At 39.8% G+C, this 19,126-nt stretch overlaps 3 protein-coding genes across 3 annotated transcripts in view; all 3 read right to left on the bottom strand.

The window, feature by feature from the left end:
• The window catches only part of prkar1ab (protein kinase, cAMP-dependent, regulatory, type I, alpha (tissue specific extinguisher 1) b), a 216,246-nt gene that overhangs the window by 107,174 nt on the left and 89,946 nt on the right, over positions 1-19,126 (bottom strand). The gene's annotated exons all lie outside the window — the stretch shown is intronic.
• Positions 1-19,126, bottom strand: part of antxr1c (ANTXR cell adhesion molecule 1c) — a 26,524-nt gene continuing 7,398 nt past the window's right edge. Inside the window, exons 4-18 of the mRNA XM_083557134.1 lie at positions 18,640-18,721; positions 15,936-15,966; positions 15,763-15,836; positions 15,594-15,662; positions 15,389-15,469; positions 15,160-15,220; positions 14,732-14,830; positions 14,573-14,642; positions 12,002-12,080; positions 11,318-11,413; positions 10,994-11,032; positions 10,078-10,176; positions 9,045-9,212; positions 8,743-8,823; positions 1-1,580 (exon numbers count right to left, since the gene is read on the bottom strand). Of these exons, the coding sequence (XP_083413260.1) occupies positions 1,350-1,580; positions 8,743-8,823; positions 9,045-9,212; positions 10,078-10,176; positions 10,994-11,032; positions 11,318-11,413; positions 12,002-12,080; positions 14,573-14,642; positions 14,732-14,830; positions 15,160-15,220; positions 15,389-15,469; positions 15,594-15,662; positions 15,763-15,836; positions 15,936-15,966; positions 18,640-18,721 (1,360 nt within the window). The 3' untranslated portion in view covers positions 1-1,349. The remainder of the gene's footprint in view (positions 1,581-8,742; positions 8,824-9,044; positions 9,213-10,077; positions 10,177-10,993; positions 11,033-11,317; positions 11,414-12,001; positions 12,081-14,572; positions 14,643-14,731; positions 14,831-15,159; positions 15,221-15,388; positions 15,470-15,593; positions 15,663-15,762; positions 15,837-15,935; positions 15,967-18,639; positions 18,722-19,126) is intronic.
• LOC310734722 (retinol-binding protein 3-like) overlaps positions 13,873-19,126 on the bottom strand; it is a 25,089-nt gene continuing 19,835 nt past the window's right edge. Inside the window, exon 5 of the transcript XR_014536120.1 lies at positions 13,873-13,882. The gene's annotated coding sequence lies outside the window, so the exon portion shown is untranslated. The remainder of the gene's footprint in view (positions 13,883-19,126) is intronic.

Consider the following 19,126-nt stretch of genomic DNA (forward strand, 5'->3'; position numbering starts at 1 on the left):
AAAGCTTGGAAAATGATCTTTATTGATAGCGTATAAAAAGGAAACAGTTTACTCGCCTTTCACTAGATGCTTACGAAGTTACGTCCATGTCACGATAGCGTATTATTACCGTAAGACGTAATACACTTTTGACTCGAGGCCAATAAAAAAATGTGGTTTGTAGAAAATGTAATATTGCCTCGTTGCTTATTTAGTTCATTAACGTCAAAAAACAACATTTTACATGTAAAAGTGCTCATTTTTGATCAAAACACAGGGATATTAAAACGTTTAGGAAATTATATTTAGAGTAGGGGAGGGTACAAGAAAAGTCATATAACAGAGTGAATAACAAGAGAAAAAAAAGAAAACTGTATAGAAAGTGACTTGTTTGAAATCCTTACATGCACAGTGTGCGGTGGTTTGTACAGCGGACACCTTGTCGTATTCAAGTAACTCACTCGCTCTTGCTTGGGGGGGAAAAAATAAATTAAATACTGTCAACTGCCCTGCAGTTACGATGTGTTCGATGGTGTTACAAAAGGACATGAAGGAAGCACGGGGAAATACAGTACAGTCGTGGGAACTATGGAATATAATACGTACGAATTACGATGAGAAATATTCCCCCGGCTGCATACATGTACATGACGTGATTTTTTTTTCTTTTTTACAAAAAAAAGCAAAGAACACACACCATTTGCAACAAGCTATAACCGGACCAGACGCCGTTTCTAAATGTCGAGCTCCTCGCCAGTTCCTCTTTCGCCAGCTGGACAGCTACACTACACTACTGGAGACACGGTGTGACTTGGATTTATTCTTGCACGATCCTGACTTGCGACACAATGACTGACCTGAGAGAGTATTCGGTAAATTCGAATTCGAATTGCTAAGAGAACGCCAATAAGAGAACGACCCAAAAACATGCGAGATTCATGCTTCCAGAAATCCCTCCTTTTTTCATTTAGAACCACTGGACAAAAAGAGGACATGCAATCGAACAAAACCTCATAGTTGACTTCATGTGAACCTGATCGGTTGTTTCCAAATGAGCTTACAGGTAAAGAAATACATTTTTACAGAATTTTTTTATTTTATCTAAAAGGCAATATAATGCACTCATAATTCTCTCTGCCACTTGTGGTATATTCAGTAGTTGATATTAGCATCTTTCCTTTATTGGATTTGTTGATATTTTTACAATATATTTTTTTATTTTTTTATTTATTTATTTTTGCTGTCCAGCAACAAAGCACATACTAAAGGCTATCTGACGCTGATAAATATTTTTGTGTGGATTACTCTTTTGGTGAGAGGAGCATATTTCGGCTGGAAAAAAATCTAACTGATGCTCTTATTGTTGGCTCTCAGGGTTTGGGAGGGGGTCGAGCAGGAGGCGGACACGGTGCGGTAGGTGGAGCTCGGGCGGGCGGTGGACCCGGGGCCACAGGAGGTCCTCGAGGGGGCGGAGTCTGAGGAAGTGGACTTGCAGGAGGTGGTGCCTGGGAGTAGTCCGGAGGAGGCGGGGGTGGACTTTGTGCGCTGAGGGGGGCCTTCGCTGCCTCCTCTTTCACCCGGGTGAAGTTGATGCATCGGCCCTGGGGGAAAGATAAAACAGAGAAGCAAGAATGAATAGATTCAACTGTGGCACATACCTCTTTCTCTCTCTCTCTCTCTCTCTCTCTCTTTCTCTCAGCCAGACTATTAGCCCTCCACCTCTTTTTAATCAGAGGTGTGCAGCCATTTTACTCCCTCTTTGTTTTCCTTTCCTTCTTTTGTCTTTCTGTCTGGTGCATTTTGGCCAAGCTCCTTAGAAAACCAATGAGGAATTCTGTCTAACTTATAAAATATGGGTCATAGAAAAAAAAAGTTTAAATTCCTCATAACCAAATCATTCTCCTTTATTACTTCTACTTATTTTCTTCTACCAATATACAGTGAGGAAAATAAGTATTTGAACACCCTGCTATTTTGCAAGTTCTCCCACTTAGAAATCATGGAGGGGTCTGAAATTGTCATCGTAGGTGCATGTCCACTGTGAGAGACATAATCTAAAAAATAAATTCCAGAAATCACAATGTATGATTTTTTTACTATTTATTTGTATGATACAGCTGCAAATAAGTATTTGAACACCTGAGAAAGTCAATGTTAATATTTGGTACAGTAGCCTTTGTTTGCAATTACAGAGGTCAAACGTTTCCTGTAGTTTTTCACCAGGTTTGCCCACACTGCAGGAGGGATTTTGGCCCACTCCTCCACATAGATCTTCTCTAGATCAGTCAGGTTTCTGGCCTGTCGCTGAGAAACACGGAGTTTGAGCTCCCTCCAAAGATTCTCTATTGGGTTTAGGTCTGGAGACTGGCTAGGCCATGCCAGAACCTTGATATGCTTCTTACAGAGCCACTCCTTGGTTATACTGGCTGTGTGCTTCGGGTCATTGTCATGTTGGAAGACCCAGCCTCGACCCATCTTCAATGCTCTAACTGAGGGAAGGAGGTTGTTCCCCAAAATCTCGCAATACATGGCCCCGGTTATCCTTTCCTTAATACAGTGCAGTCGCCCTGTCCCATGTGCAGAAAAACACCCCCAAAGCATGATGCTACCACCCCCATGCTTCACAGTGGGGATGGTGTTCTTGGGATGGTACTCATCATTCTTCTTCCTCCAAACACGTTTAGTGGAATTATGACCCAAAAGATCTATTTTGGTCTCATCTGACCACATGACTTTCTCCCATGACTCCTCTGGATCATCCAAATGGTCATTGGCAAACTTAAGACCTGCCTGGACATGTGCTGGTTTAAGCAGGGGAACCTTCCGTTCCATGCATGATTTCAAACCATGACGTCTTAGTGTATTACCAACAGTAACCTTGGAAACGGTGGTCCCAGCTCTTTTCAGGTCATTGACCAGCTCCTCCCGTGTAGTTCTGGGCTGATTTCTCACCTTCCTTAGGATCATTGAGACCCCACGAGGTGAGATCACCTGAGTATTTGAAGCTAAACAGTCATGTTTAGCTTCTTTCATTTTCTAATGATTGCTCCAACAGTGGACCTTTTTTCACCAAGCTGCTTGCCAATTTCCCCGTAGCCCTTTCCAGCCTTGTGGAGGTGTACAATTTTGTCTCTAGTGTCTTTGGACAGCTCTTTGGTCTTGGCCATGTTAGTAGTTGGATTCTTACTGATTGTATGGGGTGGACAGGTGTCTTTATGCAGCTAACGACCTCAAACAGGTGCATCTAATTTAGGATAATAAATGTAGTGGAGGTGGACATTTTAAAGGCAGAATAACAGGTCTTTGAGGGTCAGAATTCTAGCTGATAGACAGGTGTTCAAATACTTATTTGCAGCTGTATCATACAAATAAATAGTTTAAAAATCAAATATTGTGATCTTCTTTTTTTAGATTATGTCTCTCACAGTGGACATGCACCTACAATGACAATTTCAGACCCCTTGATGATTTCTAAGTGGGAGAACTTGCAAAATAGCAGGGTGTTCAAATACTTATTTTCCTCACTGTATTTCTATTTGTCATGTGAACATGCTTCTATCACTCTCTTCCTGATTCCCCCTGACACTAATAATATTTTAGTGGTTAAGATGTTGGATTTCTGATCATAAGGTCATGAATTTAATTCCCAGCACCATCAAGCTGCCATAATGTAAGCTATCATTGTGCTTCTGCTCATCATGAAGATTTATACTTGCATTTACATTTATGTCATTTTTGCAAATACTCTTATTCATGAAACAGTTCAGGGTTAAGGGCCTTGATCGAGGGCCCAACGGTGGCAGCTTGTGGTGGTGGTTCCAACCTTCTAATCATCAACATCTTGACCACTGAGCTACCATTTTTCCAAACCAGTGAACATCCAAGTATAATAGCATGAGAAAGAAAGCTTGAGAGGAACCAGACTCAAAACCCATCCTCAATAATTACATTTATTATTAATTATTAATTACAGTCCAAATCCTTGAGTAAGTGAATAAATTCTCCTGGATTGCAGATTTGTACTGAGACTACACTGTTCTTATTGAGCCCATAGTAATGTCTTGACTACCTCTGTATACTGTCATGATTTATAAACTTACTACTTTTTATCACCCTGAAGAGATTTACATTTGACTCTGGTTCCTCTTTGGGTTTGTCCATCATGGAGTCCATCAGATTTATTATGAATCTAAATAGAAATCTACACCTGAATTTCTTCAGAGCTGCTTTAGAACAATGAAGTTGAATTGAACCCGAAAACAGAATTGTGTGAATTTGTCCATGATCTCCTGACATGCCTACAATTCGACCCAGCCCCGTAAAGCGCTTTGTTCCTCGCCTAATAATGAAGTGTTACGTGTTTGAAGTGACTGCTCTGGAACTGCAAATGACCTCATCTCACCAGTCTGCTGATGTGTGTGTGTGTGTGTGTGTGTGTGTGTGTGTGTGTGTGTGTGTGTAACTTGAAGCCACTAATTAAGGTTACGAAGGTCTGCCCACTGCTTTTTGACGTCAGAGCTATTGAAACTTTCTGAAGCTGCATAACTGAGACCCTGTGTAGCTGCAAAGGAGAGCCGGGCCAAAGAGTACGCCTAAAGATACAACCATAGAAACAAAGTGTGTTCCTCTAAATCATCTACAGAAACTGAATAAATTCCTAATTTCTCAAGAAATACCAGTGCACAATGGCGAGCAAATACTGTAACTCATTGTATTAATAGACATGAGTGTTAGAAGGTCCATGAATCACTAAAATGGCATCTGGCTTTCAAACAATATGGAATTGAAAAACATTTTTGAAGAATGCTAAACATTAAACTGCCCTTGGTGGCCTTTAAGTGTGTTCCTATGGCAACCTCTATGGCAACAAGACATATATGCTCAAACACTGCTATGAAAACCAAAAGGATGGCATTCATCAGTCCGGATTGCGTAATGATGGGAATGATTTTTTGTGACTCAGAAGAACGAGTCGTCTCAAAGATCCAAAAGATCCTTCTACTACATGAGAAAAGCATCGCAAAATCTCTGTAGGTTGTGTACAGGACACAGAATCGAGTACTTTACCTCTCGAGCCCGAGCCGTTTGTTCTTTTATCATGTGAGTTCCATTAATGTTATGAAGAATCGAGTAATTTATCTCATGAGTCCCCTGGTCCGAGTTCTTTTGTCACGTAGCTCAGTATATACATATTGGCAAAGTTTGTGTATGTAGACGTGTTTTGGGGGATCTGCTTATTGAAAATATAACATTTTCATTTATTTCTGATCAAAAGAATAAAATGAATCAAAAAAGATTTGTTCATTTTGAGGAACGAGATTCAAAGATCTGAATCAAATAAAAATAATCTAAAATAATCCGATCTTCCTATCGCTACTCGTGATGGCGAAGAAGTACAACTTTTTAAAAGGCAACAGTGAAAAACTTGAGGAAATATGCAATACAAGAACCGCTGGGGTTGTGCACTCTCAGAAGGTAACCTGATACAGGAAATAATGCCAATTTTACTTGTTTTCCATGCTTGGGACAGCAGAAAAAGTAGGTCTGCGCATTCTTCAACGCTCTCGTCATAGCCTGCTCGCTGCGCAGCGGGGAGAGCGATGCCATTTGGAGAAAAGAGGTTGAGGTTTGCTCCTGCTGAATAAAACTCTAAGCTGTTTTTGACAAAAGCCATTGAGCGTGCATCTCTTCCATTAGTAAATTAATTGTAACCACTAATCCGTTCCTGGAATTTAGCAGAATGTTTGCAACAAGGCAAATTACCGTGGTTACAGGCAGTTATGGCATAGTTTCCACAATTAATGCCTGGTTTTAAGTAGAACCCAGTGAGCTAAAGTGAGAAGTTCCATTGTTGCACCAAACTTGCACCAAAGCTCAGCCTAAAACGTACGAGGAACGTTCTATGTTCAAACCTAAAGCTTATCAGGTTCAAAGTGTTCCCAAACATGTGTTTGATGTGAAGGAATGAGAGCCAGACCGTTGAAAAAAAGATGTCTAGAATCGGTCTACACCACTTCGTTTATGGTCAGTGATTTGAAGCAGGTGGCAGATGTTGGCCATGATGTATGCCTATGATATATTTTGAGATGATAGATGGAGAGAAGTATAGGGCTAATGTATAGGGGTCATGGAATATGTATTTGGGTTTGTCCATCATGGAGTCCATCAGATTTATTATGAATCTAAATAGAAATCTACACCTGAATTTCTTCAGAGCTGCTTTAGAACAATGTGAAGTTGAATTGAACCCGAAAACAGAATTGTGTGAATTTGTCCATGATCTCCTGACATGCCTACAATTCGACCCAGCCCCGTAAAGCGCTTTGTTCCTCGCCTAATGATGAAGTGTTACGTGTTTGAAGTGACTGCTCTGGAACTGCAAATGACCTCATCTCACCAGTCTGCTGATGTGTGTGTGTGTGTGTGTGTGTGTGTGTGTGTGTGTGTGTGTGTGTGTGTGTGTGTGTGTGTGTGTGTGTAACTTGAAGCCACTAATTAAGGTTACGAAGGTCTGCCCACTGCTTTTTGACGTCAGAGCTGTTGAAACTTTCTGAAGCTGCATAACTGAGACCCTGTGTAGCTGCAAAGGAGAGCCGGGCCAAAGAGTACAAATGAGAAAAACAGACTGGTAAAAGTTAATGACATGCTACGAGCGCTATGAAACACACAGACACACACACACTAACAAACTGCTTTGGACAGTGTAACCTAGACTTTTAAAAAGAAAATAGTACTAATCTGTACATTCACATTCATTTCCTTTTATTCCAGTTAAAGATACAGACTGGAAGTGCAAAGTGCTAACAAACGCCTAAAGATAGAACCAAAATGAAATAGAAACAAAGTGTGTTCCTCTAAATCATCTACAGAAACTGAATAAATTCCTCATTTCTCAAGAAATACCAGTGCACAATGGCGAGCAAATATTGTAACTCATTGTATTTATAGACATGAGTGTTAGAAGGTCCATGAATCACTAAAATGGCATCTGGCTTTCAAACAATATGGAATTGAAAAACATTTTTGAAGAATGCTTTATGGGAACATTAAACTGCCCTTGGTGGCCTTTAAGTGTGTTCCTATGGCAACCTCTATGGCAACAAGACATATATGCTCAAACACTGCTATGAAAACCAAAAGGATGGCATTCATCAGTCCGGATCGCGTAATGATGGGAATGATTTTTTGTGACTCAGAAGAACGAGTCGTCTCAAAGATCCAAAAGATCCTTCTACTACATGAGAAAAGCATCGCAAAATCTCTGTAGGTTGTGTACAGGACACAGAATCGAGTACTTTACCTCTCGAGCCCGAGCAGTTTGTTCTTTTATCATGAGTTCCATTAATGTTATGCAGAATCGAGTAATTTATCTCATGAGTCCCCTGGTCCGAGTTCTTTTGTCACGTAGCTCAGTATATACATATTGGCAAAGTTTGTGTATGTAGACGTGTTTTGGGGGATCTGCTTATTGAAAATATAACATTTTCATTTATTTCTGATCAAAAGAATAAAATGAATCAAAAAAGATTTGTTTATTTTGAGGAACGAGATTCAAAGATCTGAATCAAATAAAAATAATCTAAAATAATCCGATCTTCCTATCGCTACTCGTGATGGCGAAGAAGTACAACTTTTTAAAAGGCAACAGTGAAAAACTTGAGGAAATATGCAATACAAGAACCGCTGGGGTTGTGCACTCTCAGAAGGTAACCTGATACAGGAAATAATGCCAATTTTACTTGTTTTCCATGCTTGGGACAGCAGAAAAAGTAGGTCTGCGCATTCTTCAACGCTCTCGTCATAGCCTGCTCGCTGCGCAGCGGGGAGAGCGATGCCATTTGGAGAAAAGAGGTTGAGGTTTGCTCCTGCTGAATAAAACTCTAAGCTGTTTTTGACAAAAGCCATTGAGCGTGCATCTCTTCCATTAGTAAATTAATTGTAACCACTAATCCGTTCCTGGAATTTAGCAGAATGTTTGCAACAAGGCAAATTACCGTGGTTACAGGCAGTTATGGCATAGTTTCCACAATTAATGCCTGGTTTTAAGTAGAACCCAGTGAGCTAAAGTGAGAAGTTCCATTGTTGCACCAAACTTGCACCAAAGCTCAGCCTAAAACGTACGAGGAACGTTCTATGTTCAAACCTAAAGCTTATCAGGTTCAAAGTGTTCCCAAACATGTGTTTGATGTGAAGGAATGAGAGCCAGACCGTTGAAAAAAAGATGTCTAGAATCGGTCTACACCACTTCGTTTATGGTCAGTGATTTGAAGCAGGTGGCAGATGTTGGCCATGATGTATGCCTATGATATATTTCGAGATGATAGATGGAGAGAAGAAGTATAGGGCTAATGTATAGGGGTCATGGAATATATAGGAGTGACGTATGGAATATCATGGAATGGGTCCTGAGTAGAGGTCTATAAGAGGTCCTTAGTAGAATATATCTGGATTGAGATTGAAATGGTTTGGTCATGTGCAGAGGAGGGACATGGGGTATATGAAATGGTAGAAAAATGCTGAGGATGGAGCCAGGAGGGAGAAGAGAAAAGAAGAAGGTCAAGGAGGAGGTTTATGGTTGTGGTGAGGGAAGACATGGAGATGGTTGGTTTGAAAGAGGCAAATGAAGAGTACACAATGGTATGGTGACGTATGATACGCTGTACCAACCCTTAAAGGGAACAGCCAAAAGAAGCAGCAGAAGAAGAAAAAGAAGAAGAAGAAGAAGAAGTACAGTGTCTCTGGATAATAGGTTTGAGTACTCACGTGATCTCCAGGCTGTGGTCTCATAAGTGAAACTTGGTCATAACCTCGGCGAAACAGAGCCCAAATTGCATCCAGTTTACCCTAAATATAATAACATAAGTACATAAGCAGAGAACATTTTAAGTGTTTAATATTACACATATACACTTTGAAACACACACACACACACACACACACACACACACACACACACACACACACACACACACACACACACACACACACACACACATATATACACACACACAAGGAAAAAAGTCTTAAACTAGATATTTAGTGAATGGCAAGTGAGATTTTCTTACCCTAATTGGGGAGTACCACTTCCTGTTCTGAGGAGCCTTCTTGTACCCGTGTTTTTTAGGCTTGGGTTCGAAGGGTTCGTACTCCTGCTCAGGCATTTTCACAACCGCATTTTTGGGTTTCTCCAGCTTGGCACCCTCTTCAGTGGAACCCTTCCCTCCCCAGCGGACCTAAAGCGTTAATTGTTGCAAAAAACGTAAAATGTCACAAACTGCTCCTAGGACCTTCTATACATTTGAGCATGCAAATGTAGCAGCTTAGCGGTTTAGCCATTGGATAAAATGGTTGTGAGTACAAATGCAACTTCTGGGCCCCTGTTTAAGGCCCTTAACCCCATAGATGCTCAGATGTATGAATGAGATAAATGTAAGTCGCTCTGTATAATGACAACAGCGCCAGGGTCCTCGAATTCAATCATGAGCTTGCGTTACTGACCATCTAGAGTTTCACATTACCATGGACAGTTCTCCGTGTTCATGTGGGTTTCCTCTGGGCTCACCGGTTTCCTCCCAGCCTTCAAAAGCATGCCCGGTGTTGAATTGGCTACAGTTATTCCCTCCTTAGTGTGAATTTGTGTGGAAATGGTGCCATGTAACCGAATTGTTCATACTGTATGTGTATTGTTTGAGACCCTGACTAGCATTACTGAAGAGCAAAATGGCTCCTGTAGACATCTGATAGCATTTTCTATATTTTTTACAACCTCTATATGATGTTCAGACTTAACATAGTTTTATTACAGGCTTTTGATTTTGGTTCATCTGAGAGTCTTTAGTTTCTTGGATCCACATCATGTATTGTCAGTCATTCATTCATTCATTCATTCATTCATTTTCTCCCGCTTATCCGTAATTCGGGTCGCGGGGGCAGCAGTCTAAGCAGGCCCCCGCCTTCGACTGCTGCCCAATCCTCACAGCACCATCCCTTACGGTCCCTTCTGGAGGTGGCGAGCCCACGGGAAGATGTATTGTCAGTGATGGTCCTAATCGCTTCAACTCTATACACAGTCAATTACACGAATGCATTTCCCTTCACCTCCATTCGTTTTATTCCTCCGACTCCTCGTCCGCCGTAGTATGACGCATCTACAGTTGGCCATTTTTTCTTCGGCATGCCGTCCTCGTCGTCAGATTCCTGACAGAAAGAATGAATGAGACAAAATTTCAATGTTCGAAACAAAACATTGGACCATCCAACCAGCTGCATTGTGTATTTTAGTACATGGACGTAGCTAGCACAATCTATAGATATCAAGCACTTCATTACAAAATCAATTAAAACCTTTTTGAGCTGGCTTTTGACACCGACCTCCTTAAATTCCTTATTTTAACTCTACTTATAAAGACTGCACTGTACATTAACATATCCATACTGTACACTTACCTCGTTTTCCATGATGCTTTTTACTGTTACTGTCTACTGCTACATGTTCTTTCACTGGTGCACAAATTATTGCATTCTACCTCATATGTCCTTTTTTGCACTCTTATGGTCACTTTCAAATAATAAATTCTGTGTTTATATAGTATTATTGTAATATATATTGTACCTTTGCACTCATATAATAGTATATTTGTATATTTATATATTTAGATTTATTTATGTATATTGCTATTTGCACTTCTGGTTAGATGCTAACTGCATTTCATTAGCCCAGTATTTGTACTCTGCAAAATGCTAATAAAGTTGAATCTAATCTAATTTAATCTAATCTAATCTAATCTAATCTATTCTTATATAATATAATATAATATAATATAATATAATATAATATAATAAGTAATTTTAAATGTCATATAAGTGAGACAGTACTTTATATTTAGTATTTTGGACAGAAGTAAGTAAACCTCTTCCATTAGTGTCTTTAAATGGAAGAAAATTGTGCAGAACCTCTATTTCCACTATTTTCAGGATTTTTTAAAGAAACTATGTGGAAATAAAAATGACTTACTGGTTGTGGGGGTGGAGGTGGTGGGGGCTCTTTAATAACCTGCGGATGTGTTACAGATAAAACAAGCATTTAAACAATCGTGAACAAAAAAATCCCAGTAACATTCTGCCATTATCATTTTAGAGTTTAAGTAAAACTTTATTTTCATACTAGATACAGGAAACAGCATTTATCCTGAACTTTACCTACAGAGTTCCACTACAGACACAGAATCCAGACTTCTAGTTGTGTTTTTTCACTTGAAATTAGCCATGACCTTCTTTTTTATTGCGATTTCTGACACCATGAGAGAAGTTAGATAAAAAAAAGCAAGTGTAGACTTACTACTGTGCAGCACAGAGGCCAGAACCACCACATGAACAACAAGGCCAACAACAGGAACAGGACCAGCAGGGTAATGAGGAGAATAGTGCCGTCAAACTGCCAGAGAAAATGCAGCACAAAATGAAGTGTATTCTCAGGAATGTTGTCATTCCTATGCAATGTCATTGTTTACCACATTTAAATAATCACTGGCAAACCGTCTGTACCCTGACCCGGTCTTATCATTAATAACAGGGCATAATGACTGTAGTTAGAGGTTTGTGGAAAAAACACCACACCCCATTTTTAAGCTAGGAAGACGTGATATACTCCATCATGGCGACCCCTGCTACCCCCTTACATTTTCTACAACCATCTTCAGGAGATTTCAGGGCTCGTGAATCTCTAGAGCCCTTGTGGTTTGGCTGGAAAAAGAGCAAAGAGAAGAAGAAAAGAACTCACTGTGAGGGAAAAAGACCCCTCTGGCAAAATGTATCGAGAAAGAGGAGGCTCTGAGAAGAGCAAAAGCAGGAAAGTGGAAAATGAATAAAGAAAGCTCGTTATATAAGGGTTGCCAAACATTCTTTTAATGCATACTCGACCGATAGCTTTAATATATTACCAATCAGTTACCATGCACTTAAAAAAACATCTGTCAGCAATACCAGTCTTTTGTGGTTGTAGTTAAATGTGATGTGTACTTACACACTCTGTTGTGGTGATGTGTACGGAGCTGGTGATAAACGACAGACCTTCATTCATGCTTACTTGCAGGTATACCACCCTGATGCAGACAGAAAACACATGATTTGTTTGAAAAACAGTCACACATATGCAATCTTTTCTTTTTATACAGTTCACATCTGTTTTACCGAATAGTTCGGAGTTCAAAGTTCTTTTAAATGAATCCATGAACAATTAAGTGAAAGTTTAAGGGGTTAAACAAGCACAAGTGCACTTGACCACCATGGAGATAGAGGCCTGCTGATTTATTAAGGAAAAAAGCTGTCCCAACCTTGAAGTCACATGACTATTTAATTTGCATGTATCAGTCTGGAAAGGGTGATATAGCCATTTTTAAGGCTTTGGGACTCAAGCAAAGCACCGTGAGAGCCATTATCCACAAATGGAGAAAATTAGAAACAGTGGTGAACGTTCCCAGAAGTGGCCGGCCTACCACAAGAGTGCATCAAGACTCTTCCAGGAGCTAATAAAAGAACCCAGAACAACATCTAAAGAACTGCATGCCTCACAAGATCAGTGTTCATGATTTAACAATAAGAAGGATACTGAGCTAAAATGGCATCCATGGTAGAGCTCCAAGGCAAGTTCCAAGGCTGACCATAAAGAGCACAATGCCTTGTCTTATATTAGCCAAAAACATATTGATTATTCCAAAGTAAAATGATGAGACTGTTAGTAAGGTTACATCTGGCATAAAAATAACACCACATTTTATAAATACATCATACCAATAGTAAAACATGGTGGTGGTAGTGTGATGGTCTGGGGATGCTTTGTCACTTCAGGACGAGTTGAATTGATTGATTTTGGGCTCTACCAGAAAATCCTGTAGGAGATTATGCGGCCATGAGTTCCCGATCTTAAGTTCAAGAGTGCTTGGATTATAAAGGCAATGATCCAATACACACCAGCAAGTCCATGTCTAAATAGCTCAAAAAAAAAAAAAAAAAGAAAATAAAGGTTTTGGAGTCGCCTAGTCAAAGTCCCGACTTAAATCCAATTGAGGTTCTGTGGCATAACCTTAAACAGGCTTGGAAAACCCTCCAATGTGGTTGAATTAAAACATTTCTGCAAAGAAGAGTGGGCTGAAATTCCTCTACAGCGATGTTCCCAGTTAGCTGGTTAGCTGCTAACCACACAACCGGTAATTAGGTTTAAGGGGGCAATTATTTTTTCACATAGAACCAGACAGGTTTGGACAGCGTTTTTCACCTTAATTAATGTAATCATTTAGAAACTGCATTTTGGATATACTCAGGTTATCTTTGTATAAATTTTTTGATGATCTAAATAATTTAAGTATCACAAATATGCAAAAAAAAAATGTTTATTAGGAAATACTTTTTCACAGCACTGTACTATGTAAATGAGATTGAAATACATATACTTGGTAGAACTCAGACTTTTAAACCCTCCTGTAATAATAATTAGATCTATCCATAAGGCTACATAGCATGAAACAGGATTAAAATCTGATCCAGAGGACAGGAAATAGCAAAAGGAATGAGTTCAATGTTAAATAAAGCAGTGAAAAGAAGAACTGTTGTGACGATAAAAAGCAAGGTACTACATCAACTCCTGCAGGAACAACACGCAACTGAGGTACCAGTGACCAGTGTTCCTGTCTCTTTTCGAAGTCCTACCTCTAGATGGAGATCTTTCAATTAGAGACCACCCTGTGCACCTAAGGATGATTCTACATGAACAGCTTAAAGATCCATAAAGGTGCTGAGCAACTTGAGAACTATGAGGCTGAATTTGGATTGGAATTAATTTCGACAGTCTGCTAGGACGGTTGAGGATCACAGTTTGCATAAACAGTTCTGCATTTTAGCATCCTCACTGAACAGCACCTCAACAATGATAAAACTGTAATAAATGGACATTCGGTGATGAGGATGTTTTCCATTTGAGTCTGGTTCCTCTTAAGGTTTCTTCCTCATGATGTCTCAGGGATTCGACACTGGCTCACTCATTAGGGACAAACTTATAGGCATTAAACTTATACACTATTAAACAACTTTATAAGCTTTTTACCACTGTAAAGCTGCTTTGAGACAATGTACATTGTTGAGAGACTTATAACGTAGCAAGATTTTTTAAAAATGGAAATGATCTAAAATAAAACGATATTTGTGTGAGCAGGGCAACAGTCGCTTACAGTAATCACAAGAAGAGAAGCCGAGATGGATGAAGAATCCAAGAACCGTTGTTGTTTTTAGAGCGAAATATGTTAAAGTAGGGTCAAAGAGTTTGTGGAAAACCAAACATGCAATTAGTTTTCCTGCAGGTCGATTCTAGAAAAGTACAGGACAACAAGGGAGAGATGCTATTGACTGGGGCGAGAAGGAGTTTTCTTTGTGTTGCTTTGGCATACGAAACAAAGATAGAAAAACTAATTACAAAAATTACAAGCTCAGTTTAGGTAAAGCTAAGAAGGAGGAGTAGAAGAAATGGAGAAAAGGAGTGTGACCCCTAGCAGGCATAATCAGTGTGTGAGTCTGGTTCCTTCTCTTAAACGGGGCTACTTACTTTCCGACTTCATCTATACTTGGTGCTGGACACAGCATGTAGGTGTCTTCTATATCAGCAGGATGTACATCTATAAAATAATAATCAGAATCGCACTAAAAACCTGAACACACAATATAATAACTCATAACAGTAAATACATGTAAAAAAAAGTCTCACTTAAGGTGTCCGTATCGTTGATCTTGAAGCTGCACATCACCTGTTCGATTTTTCTGGCATGCAGAAAGCCGTTGCCCCGAACCACCACTTGGAATGACTCTGAAAAAGTAATTCGCCATCAGTATTTTTATGACGTCAGATTCACATTTGGACAGTTTCACGAATTTCACCAAAACGCCATGTTAAAGCAATCAGCAGCAGAGCCTCAAACCACAATGATGTAATGTTCCTCCTGAGGAAATGCCTCTTCCAGGTTCTCTCCTTATTGTTATAAGCTAACCTGCAATTTTATAAATTCCCAATTTCTTCCTGTTAATTCCCATGGAAAGATTCCAGTCTTCAGTGTAGAGTAAATCAGGTTACAAAGAAATCCCATGGGAGAAGACTCAATAATGTCGAACTGTATTGGAAAAACGTCCTGCCCTTACCTCCTGCACATACACTGGAAGGCTCAACTGCCAGGATCTCAATGCAGGATTTCCTGATGATCTGTTAAAATGAAAATAATGACAAGTTTGAAAAGTGAAAGCATTTGCAGGACCAAACCACAACCAGCACTACTGACATATAACGATGATACATTGAAGCTGCTTGTGGACGCATGTGTTTTTTGTATGCGTTTATCTGCCTTTCATTTGGAAAGGATCTCTTGTTTACCGAGTCGATCACGCCTCGAAGAGCTTGGAATCCTCCTGTCACGGGAAACACGTGCTCGATGGTGTCCGCTATGGTCGCAAGCTACAGTAAGACAAAAAAAAAACACTGATTTGTGAAGAGGTTTGATCAGGGGCCCTGTCAGGTTCCATAGATATTGCAGTCATCATGCAAAAGCAAAGCAGGAGAAGAAAAAATCAAGTTTTACCTGCGTCTCGTTGAAATCCTTCACGCCGACACAATACACGATGGCGCCCAACGTTCTTGCTCTGGCAGCCTGCGACAAAAACAACCACAGACAAACACAAACCATGTCACCACTGGTATTCCGATGAGAGTCAAAAAGCACGCAAAAAAATGCCACAAGGGGTTTTTACCTCCTGTTGTGCAGCTATCAGTGGCTGCTCGTTGAGTTCCCCATCCGTTAGGGCGATAATCACACTTGCTTTGCCTAAAAAACGTGATATGAAGAGATTAGTGATGTTTATTAGAAAGAAATCTGGAATTCTAGGATCAAGAAGTTTCACAGAGGGTTTTGAGCAGAACTCACCAAAATTCTCCTGATGAATTTGCTCGTTTGCCTGTAAAAAAACCCACACAAACAAACACACACACACACACAAACACACGCACGCACGCACGCACGCACGCACGCACGCACGCACGCACACACACACACACACACACACACTCATTTAAACTAAAAGCATTATAAGGATGTATATATACTTATTAGCCGCATGTACATTTATTAGTGCGTTAATGCAAATTTTTTATATTTAAACGGCACAAATGTTTCCAAAGTGCGATTAATGCAGCACGCATTTCTGTTTGACCATTCTGATTTAAAATATAAATACATAAATATAAGAGTTGAAATTAAAACTGCAATGCAAAACACATTTTATTCACGTCCTAACTTTACTTAGATATTTCTAAGTAAACATAGCAAATGTTGGTGTTTGGTGTCATGATGATTTTTCATCATAAACACCATAATTACTTTAAAAACCTATATCTTAACTGATAACAATAATACGATTAATTGCGATTAAATATTTGAATCGATTGACAGCCCCTGTGTGTATATATATATATATATATATATATATATGAAATATACATCATTTCGGGGGGAGTGGTGGCTCCAGCGGTTAAGGCGCTGGGTTGCCGATCGGAAGGTCTGGGGTTCGAGCCCCGGTATCGCCAGGCTGCCACTCTTGGGCCCTTGAGCAAGGCCCTTAACCCTCTATGCTCTGGGGGTCCCTTACGAGGGAAATATCAAGGTCCGTGACGTCGGAGTGACGTGGGGCCGCCTTCCCGTGGGCTCACCACCTGCAGGAGGGACCGTAAGGGACGGTGCTTTGAGGATTGGGCAGTAGTCGAAGGCAGGGGCCTGCTTAGACTGCTGCCCCCGCGACCCGAATTACGGATAAGCGGGAGAAAATGAATGAATATACATCATTTCATAAATTTTTTTTATTCATATTTCATGTATGTTTCTTTTTCTTGTAGTCTAAAGCAATATCTGGTAAATGTATAAAAGTTTGATCTTTTCTTATCTTATCTTATTACAGCACAGTAAAATTATTTCTTTGTATAGCTCAGCGATGTTAGGAACCTGGGTTCAGTCATGATACAGCACCCCTGGAGCATCAAGGGCCTTACTCATGGGCCCCAGGAATGGCAGCTTGGTGATACTGATGCTTAAATCCTTAACCACTGTTAAGGATAAACAAATGTTTGAGGTAAAAGTCAGTGTTTTAGTCAATACCCTAAAGTTCATTCATTTTTTCCCTATAACAGGTATTGTTTGGCTTTCTTCTTTTGCTTCACCCATGTACCAGTGAATTGCTTTTTCAATTATTTACATAACCTATTTTTTCCATTTACAGTTCATCTGGAAAGTATTTACAGATCTTCACTTTTAACACATTTTGTTATGTTACAGCCTTATTTTAAAATGGATTAAATTCATTGTTTTACTCAAAATACTTCAAGCAATACCCCATAATGACAATGTGAAAGAGCTCAGGTGCATCCTGTTTCCACTTATCATCCTTGAGAAGTTTCTACAACTTTACTGCAGTCCACCTGTGGTAAATTCAGTTAAATTGACATGTTTGGAAAGACACACACTGGTCTATATGAGGTCCCACAGTTAACCAAGCCATGCCATGAAGTAAAAGGAATTGCCTGTAGAGCTCAGAGACAGGATTGAATCGAGGGACAGAAACATATCTGTAGCATTATAGGTCCCAATGAGCACAACGACCTCCATCATCCGTAAAAGGAAGAAGTTTGAGACCACCAGGACTTATCCTAGAGCGGGCCGCCTGGACAAACTGAGCGATTGGGAAGAGGGGGCTTAGTAAGAGAGATGACAAAGAACCCAATGGCCACTCTGAAAAAGCTCCAGCGTTTCTTTGTGGAGGGAGGAGAACCTTCAAAGAAAATACCCATCTCTGCAACACTCCACCGAACAGGTCTGTATGGTAGATTGGCCAGACAGAAGCCACTCCTCTGTAGAAGGCACATGACAGCCCACCTGGAGTTTGCCAGAAGGCACCTTAAGGACTCTCAGACCATGAGAAACAAAGATTGAACTTTTTGCTTTGAATGGCAAAGTATGGTGGTGGCAGCATCATGCTGTGGGGATGTTTTTCAGTGGCATGAACTAGGAGACTGTGTGCCAAGCTTGTAGCATCATACTTAAAAACATGAGGGTGGAATTGGTGACAAAAGTTTCTTCAATAAAGCATTGAGCAAATGCTGTGAATACTTACGTACATGTTATTTTTATTTATTTTTGTAATAAGTTTGCAAAGATTTCAAACACACATTTCACGTTGTCATTATGTGGTATTGTTTGTAGAATTTTGAGTAAAATAATCAATTTTGGAATAAAGCCGTAACATTACAAAATGTGGAAAAAGTGAATGCTTTCCGGATGCAATGTACATCATTTTATTCCGCTTATAACTTACATTACAGCAGCTATAAACAGATATTTACTTACCAGCCTGTTTAAAAATAATAATAAAACCTTTTGGCTGGTACTGAAGACTCCTTCCACATCCAGTCCATAATTATCTCCTTCTAGGGAACTACAAAAACCTAATAGGAGCTTTTATCCGAAGCTGCTGTTACAGCAAAGATCTCAAGACCTTCTGATAGAGAAATTGAACTACGAATCTTACTGTGGTACGAACTCTATTACAGTATTTACAGAATGAACAAAATGAACAAGACACCTTCTGCAGGCCAAGGTGCATGAATGTATCTCCTCCTGGGATTTCCTTCCTCAGGACGTTTAGGCCTTTGGTTATCTGGTCCCTTAGAAAGAAAAAAGGTAGTATGAACAAGAGAAAAGTTCGATCTCAGTGTGTTTGGTCTCAATACGATCTACAGTGAGGAAAATAAGTATTTGAACACCCTGCTATTTTGCAAGTTCTCCCACTTAGAAATCATGGAGGGGTCTGAAATTGTCTTCGTAGGTGCATGTCCACTGTGAGAGACATAATCTAAAAAAAAAAATCCAGAAATCACAATATATGATTTTTAAACTATTTATTTGTATGATACAGCTGCAAATAAGTATTTGAACACCTGTCTATCAGCTAGAATTCTGACCCTCAAAGACCTGTTAGTCTGCCTTTAAAATGTCCACCTCCACTACATTTATTATCCTAAATTAGATGCACCTGTTTGAGGTCATTAGCTGCATAAAGACACCTGTCC

Source organism: Silurus aristotelis (genome assembly GCF_946808225.1).
Source record: "Silurus aristotelis genome assembly, chromosome: 12".
NCBI lineage: Eukaryota > Metazoa > Chordata > Actinopteri > Siluriformes > Siluridae > Silurus > Silurus aristotelis.